At 40.4% G+C, this 12,462-nt stretch overlaps 1 protein-coding gene across 1 annotated transcript in view; it reads left to right on the top strand.

Annotated features, from left to right (window-relative positions):
* The window catches only part of POLE2 (DNA polymerase epsilon 2, accessory subunit), a gene marked incomplete in the record, with an annotated part of 1,055,700 nt that overhangs the window by 815,453 nt on the left and 227,785 nt on the right, over positions 1-12,462 (top strand). Inside the window, 1 exon segment of the mRNA XM_044074281.1 lies at positions 9,388-9,564. Within this exon segment, the coding sequence (XP_043930216.1) occupies positions 9,388-9,564 (177 nt within the window).

Raw genomic sequence — 12,462 nt, 5'->3', positions numbered from 1 at the left:
TTGTGGGTGAGTAATTTTTTTTCTGGGCATAGTTCTGAAATTTTATAGTAGAGGATGTGCCTAAACATGCCGGGTTATCTATGAAAAAATGTCAGCATTACCTACAGAGTCTGTGTAACATGAAAGTGCACCTTTTGTGCTAGTAAAATACCTTCTGTTGTGCAGGTGGTGTATTCGTGAATGGGAACAGGAAGGTAGACTTGGGGGGGGGGGTCTTTCCTTCTATTTCCTATTTTGTCTTTTGCGGTTTTTGACAAAATGGATTTGATACCACAGAGATGAAACAACTAGAAATGGGATGTTTAGAAAAGGGTAGGAGCAAATTACATAGGAAAAATGGGAACTGTGGGAGCAATACATACAGGGGAGGAATGAAGTTTAAAAGAAGGCAGGATTTGAATGAGCTATGTAATGTTTGACTGACAATGATTTGTTAGATTATAAGTGATGTATAATGTTTGCAACTAAAATTGTCAATATGGTCTGTTATGTAAAATGCTTGACTATGTCAATACGGTTTGTTTTCATTTATATAAATGTATGATTTCCTTTGTTATAAGTGATAATTTAATAAAGATGCTTTTTGTTAAAAAAAATGTGTGTGATACCACAATAGGTGCCCAGCTACACTTGGTGATGCTCAGCCCACTTGACCCAGGCTCAACAAAAAATACAAGCTGGAATGAAATGTTGGTAGCTATTTTAGCTCTTTTAGGTATTTATTCATTCTGTACATGTATACAACCAACAATTTTACAGATAATTTCTGACAATTCAACAGTAATCATAAACAGGATGACAATTGTACAGAGAAAACATTTTTCATCTGAGGTGTTCTGCAGTCTATATGCTGACGACATGAAATTGGGTAAACTGATTACAAGTGTTACAGCTAAGGCATGTCTGCAAAATAATTTGACTAAATTGACCATTTGGGCACAGGAGAATAATATGTTGATAAATGCATCAAAAACTAAGCATATGAGATTTGGGAGACATAAACTGAAAGGTGAATATTAAGTACAGCACACAGTGATTGAAACTGTAGACTCATTTAAGGACCTGGGTATATGGGTAGATTCAACTATGAGTTTTTCTAATCATATCAACCAATTGGCTAATGGTAGTTATAGAACTATAGGTTGTATAAAAAGATTTATAAAGTCTAGGAAATCAAACATAATGAAGTCATTGTTTGTTAGTTACATTAGACTCAAACTTTGAGTATGGAATAACAATATGGAAACCCTACAAGAAAACCAGCATTAATAAACTGGAAAGAGTACAGTGGAAATATACCAAGGGCATCCATGGATGTGAAAATCTAAGTTATTATGAAAGACTAAAATATCTGTACTTGTACAGTGTCTCTTACATATATTTAAGATGAGATCTTATTCAGGTATATGGGACATTTAGGGACAACTATCTCTGGGAATGTTTGGGGTTATCAAAAAGTACTAAAGAATCATCACATAAACTATGTAGAAGATTCTATAGGAATGAGAAGTGTACTAATTGGTTCTCTGACAGAGTAGCTGATGCTTGAAACAGACTACCAAATTACATTAAAGCAAGTACTAGTTTAGATATTTTTAAGAACAGCCTGGACATTTATTATGGGAACAAGTGTACTGGTATATTGGCAAGCTAGAAGGGCATTAATGCCGTGCTTGAAACATTTGTATGTATGTATGTTTGATAGTTTCATTCATATGTTTGAGAGGGTATGTAAACAATATGAAGTTGACCAAGGGCTCTGGGTGCAGTTCCTGACCCCCTTACTCCATGGTAAAGCTGCAACTGCATTAGCTAAAATGTCTGACGTATCATGTTTTGATTATACTGCTGTAAAGAAATGTCTTTTAGAACTGTTTAAGCTAACACCTGAAACGTATAGGAAAAAGTTTTGTGAGCATAGACGCAAGGCAGATGAGTGCATGTGAATATGTTGTTGAATTGAGCACTTACTTCCATAGGTTGGTGAGTGGATGTCAAGTCACCACTTTTGAAGGGCTGGCAGACCTTTTGGTTAGGGAACAAGCCCTTAGCACTTTGCCTGAGGACATGAGGATCTGGTTAGCTGATAAACATTGTGCTACTTCAGATGAGTTGGGGAAGAAGGGAGACCTATACCTGGCAAGCAAGGCAGCCCTGCACAGGAAGAGGACCCCCAGTACTGCTCATGGGTTTAAAGGAACCCATGGTGGGCAGCACAGACTGCCACAACAGAATCTGCCAGTAGCAGGGGAAGCCACTAGTCCAGGTACACTTCCAGGAGCTAGGGGTCAATGTTTTGAAAGCAATCAGTGGGGCCATGTGGCATACAGATGTCCACAGAGGCAAGGTGGGGAACCAAAGGTGAGGGAGCCAGTAAGTGGGAAAGGCAAAATGCCAATAGTAGGTTGTCTTGCGACAACAGGGGTACTAAATGACCATCCTGCAGATGTCCTGAGAGGGAAGGATTTGGATGAGGCAGTACCATGTGCTTTTGCAGTTACACGCAGTCAGGCTAGGAGACAAGCATGTGGGTCTGGTAGCCTGGGGGAGACCCAGATAGACTACATACTTGCAGCCAGGACTGGTGAGGTGGTTACGTCAGGGAGGGAGCTAATCTGTAGCAGTGAGCCTGAAGGTGAGCCACAGCTGCTTGGGGGTACTGATGGTCCCTTGGACAGAGTGACTGCAAAGTTAGAGGTGAATAGTAGTACCCAGGCTGATAGTGATGCGCCACTGTCAGAGGATGCCAGACTTCCTGTGGAAGGGGAGCTGGGAAGGGTTACAAGGAGAGAGTTGAGACAGGCTCAGCTCTCAGACCCTACATTGCAAGACCTGAGGCAGGTAGCTAGGGAGGCACCTGATTCTCAAGGGAAGGGGGAATCGGTATACTGGGACAAAGGGTTACTATACAGAGAGTGGACCCCTGAGGGAGGGCTAGAAGGTGAGAGAGTACAGCAGTTGGTAGTGCCTAGAGCCTACCGTTTGGCACTTGTAGCCATAGCCCATGATATTCCCTTTGCAGGTCATATGGGCATAAAACGTACAAAGAGGCATATTCTGCAGAACTTCTATTAGCCTGGAATTTCCAGAGATGTAACAGGGTACTGCAGGACCTGTGAGCAATGCCAAAAGGTAGGCAAGGCAGGAGACAAGGTGAGAGCTCCTTTAACGCCTTTGCCTGTGATTGAGGAGCCATTTCAGAAGGTAGCTATGGATATTGTGGGTCCTCTACCCCAAGTTCCACAGGGAAAAAGTATATCCTAGTGGTAGTGGATTATACTACATGATACCCTGAGACAGTGGCTTTGTCCTCCATTGATGCAGAGAAGGTGGCAAATGCTTTGTTAGAGATTTTCAGCAGGGTAGGTTTCCCAAAAGAAATGCTGACTGACCAAGGTGCCAATTTCATGTCAGACCTGCTGGCTTGTCTGTGGAAGTCCTGTGGGGTGAAGCACATGAAGACCACCCCCTACCATCCCCAGGCTAATGGTCTTGTTGAGAGGTTAAACTCTACAATCAAGTCCATGCTACGGGCATCTGCAGATCAGTTTAAGAGGGAGTGGGACAAATATTTGCCCCATCTGTTTGCTTACAGAGAGGTTCCCCAGGAATCCACAGGTTTTTCACCCTTTGAGTTGCTGTATGGGTATAGGGTGAGGGGACCTCTAGATTTAATTTGAGAAGAGTGGGAAGGTGAGTGCGAGTCTCACAAGGAGTCTGTGGTGGCATACGTTCTAAACCTCAGGACGAGGCTCAGGGAACTCATGGGCTTGGCCTACAAGAACCTGGCAGAAGCCCAACAGAAAAAGGTGTGGTATGACAGGAATGCTCAAGCTAGAGAGTATGCTGTGGGGCAGCAGGTAATGGTTCTCAGTCCTGTCAGACACAACAAGCAGCTTGGGAGGGGCCCTACAAGGTGGTAAGAAATGTAAGTGATGTTAACTACATGGTGGAACTGCTAGGCAGACGGTAGGGGCACACATTGTACCATGTTAACATGATGAAACCTTACCATGAAAGGGAGGCCCTTGTGCTGAGCATTTGCAGTGGATTGCAGGAGGAGTCTGAGGAAGATCTGGGGCTGATCTCCTCAGTGAGGCTCGGGCTGACAACTCAGTGGAAGGGGTAGCAATGTCCCAGCAACTATCTCCTACCCAGGTTCAAGAAATCCGAGCAGTGTTGCAGGAATTTGGGGACATGTTCACTGGGAAATGAGGGTGCACCCATCTGGTGCAGCACCAGGTGGATACAGGACCCCAAAGGCCTATTAGGCAGGCCCCTTATAGGGTGCTTGAGAGAGTCAGACAGACTCTGAGAGAGGAGGTACAGGAGATGTTGGATCTAGGGGTGATTCAATAGTCCAACAGTCCCTGGTCTTCCCCAGTAGTGCTGTTGCCAAAGAAGGATGGCAGCACCAGGTTCTGTGTGGACTACAGGAAATTAAATAGTCACACAGAGTCAGATGCTTACCCCATGCCTAGAACAGATGAGGCAGATAGAGCAGCTGGGTGGGGCTAAGTATCTTACAACCATTGATCTTACCAAGGGTTACTGTCAGGTGCCCTTGACTCCCAGTGCTAGAGAAAAGTCAGCCTTTGTGACTCCTTTTGGCTTGTATGAGTTTACCAAGATGCCCTTTGGGATGAAGAATGCTCCAGCGACTTTCCAGAGGCTGGTAGATTGTATCCTAGCAGGAGCAGGAGGGTTTGCCCTTGCTTACCTAGATGATATTGATATCCACAACCATTCAGCATGCCAGGCAGACTACAGAGGGCAGGGTTGACCATTAATCCGAGCAAATGTCAGGTGGGTATGGCAGAGGTCTCCTACCTAGGACATAGAGTGGGGAGTAGTAAGATAAGTCCAGAACCTGCCAAAGTGGAAGCTGTTCAGGCATGGCCTGCACCTGTTACCAAAAAGCAGGTGAGGGCATTTTTAGGGACAGCAGGGTACTACAGAAAGTTCATCCCCTGTTATTGTACCAAGGCTGCTCCCCTCAAAGACCTGACAAGGAAGAACAGGCCAGATAAGGTAGTGTGGATCCCATCATGTGAGCAGGCATTCCAGAAGCTTAAAGAAGCTTTGGGAGAACTCCCTGTGTTACCCAGTCCAGATTATAGCAAATAAATTGTTGTGCAGGTGGATGCTTCAAGCCATGGGGTGGGGGCTGTACTTAGCCAGATTTCTTCAGAGAGAGAAGAGCACCCAGTGGTTTATCTCATTCGTAGGGTCCAACCCAAGGAGGAATGCTATGCAGCTATAGGAAAGGAATGTCTAGCCATAGTGTGGGCACTGCAGCCTTATCTGTATGGAAGGAAATTCACTGTTATGACAGATCACAAAACTGTAACATGGTTAAACAGAGCCAGTCAGCAAAATGCCAAGTTGCTAAGATGGAGCCTGGGGTTGCAAGCATATGATATGTCAGTGCAGCACCGCAGTGGGAGTAGCAATGCCAGTGCAGATGGGCTCTCAAGACAGGGAATGGGGTAGGTATACTCAGACCTAACCCACTCAAGCGGTGTTTCTCAAGGGTCACTTAAAAAACTAGCTTGAGTTCTTCGGGAGGGGGGTGTGTGAAGACTGGTAGAGATGGGTGAAGGCTGCCAGCCTAGCCAGATAGAAATGTGCAGATAATTCTATCATTTGTAAATACTGTGAAATGTTGAACTTAAAACAATGTGGCAACATTGCCATCTGCTGTAAAGAAAGCCAAGTCAAGCATTTCTTGCTGGTCCTTTGAAATTAAAATTATTTCATCACTGCCTTTCATGTTTACAAGTCGGCTCCAGTCCGGCTAGATGAAGGATTCTTGCCTATTGTTTTAAGGTTAAAGTTAATGACCAGAATTTACATGTGGAATGTCCTTTATTGCTCTAAGTGTAAAAGAATGTAAATGCAGTTTGTCAGCCTGGGAACACAAGAAAAGTGTAAAAGATGATGTAATGTTTTAGCAGAACTGCAGTTTCAATTTAAACAGTGAGAACCAGAGATTATTAAGCATTTTTGTCCTGATATCCAACTCACAGCACTGCCTTATGCTCTCTTTATGTAAGTAGTATGTTAGAACTGTGTTTTCTCCTAGAAGTAGCCAGGAATTATAAAGATTAGACTAAGTGTTTTTCTGTGATGTCAGAACTGTACTACTGATTTATTTTAAGTACTTCTGTGTGATTTCTGAACTCTCTTGACTAGCACTGACTGTGTAGTAGAAAGTATTGTCTTGTGGTTTTAATTATTTATTATTAAATATTTTAAAACCTTTTAACTGTGGCTGGTTTGTGTAGAGATAATTTAAGCTCTTTAGAGTACTTGTATGCCTTTGGTAAAATTGTACAAAGCCACTCCTATAGCTTTAACCCTGGGCTATACTACCAATTGAATAATATTTCATAGTAATAATTGGACACCCTTTTAAGGGCCTTTGAGTAGCTGATAAATATTAGCTGGGTGGTGGCAGTATTTACTACTGTATAGTCTGGGTAAAAGGGGCACAACTGTAGAACCTGTGCCAGCCTTCCCCAGAAGTGTCTGTGTGGTTGTGTAAACTCTTATCTCAAAGTGTGTGTGTGTGTGTGTGTGTGTGTGTGTGTGTGTGTGTGTGTGTGTGTGTGTGTGTCAGCTACTTGGTCAAGGACACAAAGCACTGGTTGGACAGAGAGGGTGCTGGAGATTTTAGCTTCCCCGGCTAGACTGAGATCTGGACCCTATAGCTGTGCCAGTGAGGAGTCTTATTGGGGACCTGGGGAGCAAGGGAGCAACCAGCCCCGGACTGACTGTGATCTCAGTGTGCTCTTAAGGGAAATTGCACTTTACTGTGTGTATTTGTTATCCTTTCCTCATATATATGAGATGCGCCCTCTATGTTGTTAGTGGTGAGGATTGAGGCTCCTTGATTGCTGGGCCAGGGCACGGGCGTCACAGTATGTATGAAGTTACATGACCTATCAAGCATCATCTGTGCACTTTCATCTACAAACAATGTATCGACAAGCATAAAAAATGCTCATGCTAACAGCATCACTTAAGCACTTTAGCTGAATGAGTCCCAGCTGCACACTTCAGCATTTTATTGTTTTGTTCCGATTTGGGTCAGCCCGATACAGAGCTCTCTATCGCCAGGAAATATTCAGATATGCAAGTTTTGGACTAGGTCACAAGATGCATTTTCAAGGAAGTAAGTATACAAACTTCTCTAGGAATTTCCTCCACTTTCTGTAATCCCAAAGGTCCTCTTAAAGGGAAAAGAATAAGGGGTACTCATAATTCTGTTAGACTCAAATTAGCAGCCATGTTTTTGATTTCTTTATTAAGGAGTTTTTAAACTTTACATGTCCCTTCAAGAAAGGCTCTATTTATTTAGCAACAAGGTACCGGTCTTTTTGGTTGTAATTCCTCACTACTTGGGAGTTGAGATACGTACCCCTGTTAGGGGTTTGCATACCCTCAAGTTGTTCATGTGCTTCAGGAGACCAAGAAACCATATACTGTGAAATCCTATCTGTCAAAATGGACAGTTTTTTTTCATTGGCGTGACTCTTGTCATCTAAAACTTCAGGCTCAGTTACCAGATTTCCTTCCATATTTTATTCCTTAAGATTTGGTGTATTTATACACAGAAGTTTACTGCAGTTCTTTAACTTCCCTTCCATGGAATCCTCCACTGGTTTCCATTTATACAGTGCAAGTATTTCTTTAAGGAATTCTGCATTTCAAGCCTTCTTAAAACACACACACACACACACACACACACACATATATATATATATATATATATATATATACATGTATGTATATGTATGTATATATATATATATATATATATATATATATATATGGGTGCCCTACAGAAGACTGTCGGCTCACAACACCAACACCAAAAGCCCGACGCACGAAATACTGACAATGAGGAAACTGTAAGTCTCCATAGTGCGGAATGGAAACATTTCCATTCCTGCACTGTAGTGTGATCTTGGAGTTGGTATATTAAAGTTATGGGGGGGCCATGAGAGGTGTAGGGGGCATAGCCCCCCTGCTAGCAGAAAAAAGGAAATGTTATTTTCCTTTTTTCTGCAGTACCGCTGTTGCCGGTATTCCGTGTGGTGGGCTTTTGGTGTCAGCGATGTGGGTGTTGGTGTTGTGACCTGTCAGTCTTCTGTAGGGGATCCATATATACACATTTAGTACCTAACTAGAGTTTCATCTTTTTTCTAGACTCTATGAAAAACCTTTTTTTGAATCTATTGACCCAGTGTCTTTGTTTCTTGCATGGAATGTAATTTATTGGCAATTATACCATCTTCCATCTTGGAGAGTGTGAGAGCTGCAAGCTCTTGCATGTTACAGACATTTTGCTGCTTAGTGTAAAGACAGTATTTCCTTTATACCCAAGGTCATGTCCAAAATGACTTTCAATCAAAAGATTCAGCTTCCTTCCTTTTCTGCTCTCCATTGGATACTGGGCAGCAGAGTTTGTGTAGGTCAGAACCTAGAATGCACAAAACAGAGTGAAAACAATTTAAACCACAATGTATTTTGATAGGTGCCTTTAGCTGAATTTATGGGTTGTTACTGTAGTAAAGCCTGGGGCTGACCTCTAACAGTGATGCTTTTCTCCATAGAGACAAATTTGTTCTTCTATAAAGCATTCCTGTCATGGAAGAGAGGTTGCTGAAAGGTTTGCATATGGCATGTGTGTCATCCCAGAGTGGCTGTTGGTGGAAGATTTCACATGTCCACATTATATAGCAGCAAACCTGTTGGCATTTCTAGATTTACTTTTCCAGTCAGCAGGTCCATTTTACTTTTTTTACCCCTTCATTTCCTTGGGAAAGGTCTACCATTTTGGGTTATTTTGAATCTTTAGGAGTCCTACACAGTAGAATATAGGGAAGTCTTTTTCTTTTTGGTGAACTTGGATTTTGCTGTGGTGCCATTAACAGGAAAGGAAGAATAATGAACTATACTACTAATGTTAGATAACGACTGCTGGTTTTGTCACCATGGGTAATTGTATGCTAAAGTACATTTGAAGTCTTAAATACAGTGACCTGCCAAAAGCTAATATTGAAGATCTCTTGTTGGTTCTTCTGTAACTTTTTGACAGAACTCAGCAATGTGATAGTTGTAAGGTTGTTTACTGTTTGTTTATGTAAGTTAATGTGTAAACCCACGAGTGAGGTCTTGTGTGAAAGATTAGTATTGCATGAATAATGTACTTGGATGTGGAAAGTATGTTATTTTGTATGCACATAAAGTTTTTTAATAATGTCATTTGGGAATGCAGTATATTTCCTTCATAAAGGTTGCAACTGTTATACGTTTCTTTCATTTTTTATTTATTTATTTATTTCTAGGTTATTAAAATAATTTTGTTTCTGTTTGCAGTTTGTAAAAACTATCTTGTCACAGGGCCATTTGACTCCTCTTCCGCTCTATGTCAGCCCTGTGTACTGGGCCTACGATTATACTCTTCGTGTCTATCCAGTGCCAGATGTTTTAGTCTTTGCAGACAAATATGACCCGTTTAATATTACCCATACAGAAGGAATTTGTATAAACCCGGTAAGGATAGTTAGTGTGCCTTTACTGTCTCTTGTGTGATATTACAAAAAACCTTAGCAGAGTGTTACACTTGTGATTACATAATGACATTTTTGTTGTGTTTACTTCCCTAAATGTTTGACTTTAGTAGAGTTAGCGCACAGTATTGTGTCATTATTTGCTCATTTAAATCCATCTCTGTGTATAAATTCAGGAAGTTTCCTGTGTATTGCCACAATATGTATCAGGAGTCATGAGATTGAAAAAGGAAAAAAACGAAAGTAATGGGATTATCCAATTATTAATACCATGCTTGTGATGTTTGTGTAGGGTTATCTGTAAGAGTATTACATGTGCAGATTTGGTGGTACAAACTTAGAGAATGAACAGGACTTCATGAGCCTCACTTGCTGTGTTTTCCATGTCCTGTTATGCATATCTTGACAGTATGTCAAGAACATGTTTGTGAACATGTACGAGCAGTTAGACTCACCCCTGTCAGTTGACCCTGTTTGTTGATGGTGAAAAGCTTGAGTGGTGGTGATGTCTCCTCAGTAAATATCAGTAAGATGTAGACTATTGTAGCTTCTATTTACCAACCCACACTTGTTTAAAGCTTGCTTTAAAAGCTGTGATATTGATATAACTGCTACTTTCTGGTAAGCATTGTTTGGTAGATATAAAAACTATGCTTTTGTAAGCTAAACTAAGTGTTTATTCCCATGGAACTATATAAAAAGCTCTGTCCTCATCTGGGTACCCACTCTCCTTGTTACATATATATTTTGAGCGCCTGTAGATACTTTTTGTGCCCCATCACTGAAACATTGTTAATATATCATGTTGCAATATCTTTACTTTAATATAGTGTTCTAGCAGTATTAGAAACATTTCATGCATTGAGTGGTGTACCACAGTTCCTTTATAAAGATAGAAATATGAAAAGCATGCTTAAGACAAATAAAAAGTCAGAGACATATTACCATAGACACTAGCAGTATGGCACTTTTTCATATGGCTTTTGTAGCTAATGCTAATTTATTAAAGCATGTCTTTGCATAACTTTTTTTTAATTAACAGAACTTTAGATTAGCAATAATGCTTTGACTGCAACTCCAAAATGTGGTGTATGTAGCCAGCTATGGCAGCTACAAGGCATAGCAATCAACAAGGAGCTACAAATATACCCATATAATAAAGAATAAGGTAACACCAAATGTTTTGTTTAGATATTCAGTCAAAAAATGGGGCATTTAGGAAGTTTAGATTATTTTGTTATTTATCATATTGTGCTGTAGCTGATGGGTGGTAATGTGCATAGCTGTGTGGCAATTACAATCACTTGGTGATGAAGCTGTATGCAATTACAGCTTTCTCAAGTTGAAATCAGCTGCAAGGTAACTTTAAATCTCACAATGCATTGCGTTTATGTGGTTTGTTGCTTTAAGCAAATTCAAATGACTTAGTCAATGGCTAGTTTACCTACTGGTTCATTTTTAATCATGTGCCATTTACAACTTTCATCAACAAGATATTAATTGCATTTTATTCTGATGAAATCTCCTTACCTTTGCTGGAACAGAAGTGCTAAATAAAGGTAACTCATGGCATTCTTCCAGTACAGAGTTGCTTTAGTTATTTTAGTACTATACTTAACATTTGAATGTGTTTTGGAATTTGTGTTTTTTTTTTTTTTTTTTGTTTTCCTTGTTCCAGCTGAAGAATTTATCCCATCCCCTTTCTGCACACACACTTTGCACTGCACACACACTAAGCTGTAAAGAAGCCATTGTTCATTTGCCGCTGTTTTTTTTAAAAAAGAAACATCTTTATTAAATTATCACTTATGACATAGGCAATCATACATTCATATAAATGAAAACAAACCATGTTAACATATTTTCAGTTGCAAAAGTTATATATCACTTAACCTATCCAGTCATTGTCAGTTAAACATTGCAAAGCTCGTTCAATTCCTGCCTTCCTTTAGACCTCATTCCTCCTCCAAAAAATTATTCTGCATGTATTGTTCCCACAGCTCCAATTGTTTTCTATGTAATTTGCTCTTACCCTTTTCTAAAGATCCTACTTCCAGTTATTTTATTTCTGTTACTGTATTCGCTACTTCTAGTACAGTTGGTTTAGACTTAGTTTTGTTTTCTAGTAATTACTTTTTTTGGCAGCTACCAGAATTAAGCTCAGCAAGGCATTACTATGTCTAGTCAATTCCAATTTTATATCATAGCTCAAAATATTTCCTTAGTTTTACGCCAGTTTGCTGACCAGTATTTTTGGTTAGAGTAGTCTGCAAGGAATTTTTAAAGTCTGCCACCTCAGTTACACTCCTAAAAAATATGTTCCCAAGTACATCTTTCTTCCTCCTTATACCTACAACATTTGCAGTCTACCTCAGGAAAAAAAGTCTTTGGAGTATGCTTGGGGTATAAAAATACCTATGCAACCTCTTCCAAGCAAAGATCCTAAATCATCTAGATTTTGTTGCATATTTATGAGCCGTACAAAACACCCCATTGTTTTCCTATGAATTGCTTATCCAATCTCTCTTCCCAATCATTTCTAACCTCCTCTGATCGAGTCCTATAGTTATCATGCAATATTTTGTATGCCCTACTAATTATCTCTTTTTTATCAACAGCTTCTTTTTGCCCTTTCCACTCCTGTTCTAGATTCTACTAAAAACTCTGCCAGTTCTGGTCTTTCACTTGGGATATTTTTGTTTGCCTATACTATATCAGTCCTTGATAGGGAAGGCCATTTCTAGCCTGCAGTCCAAATGAATGCTTCTTGGCCTCTTCCTGTTCTTTTACTTTCCCCTCTCTAATTATTTTTTCCTAATACCTTAGTTCCTTTGTCAGTTTTCTCCAGTAAATTCCAACCCCCTCTTGCCTGTTCTCTGTA

Source organism: Protopterus annectens, chromosome 6.part0 (assembly GCF_019279795.1).
Source record: "Protopterus annectens isolate FY-2018-M chromosome 6.part0, PAN1.0, whole genome shotgun sequence".
NCBI classification, from domain to species: domain Eukaryota; kingdom Metazoa; phylum Chordata; order Ceratodontiformes; family Protopteridae; genus Protopterus; species Protopterus annectens.
Note: the sequence above shows the minus strand (reverse complement) of the source record. Positions and strands in the feature narration are given on the sequence as shown.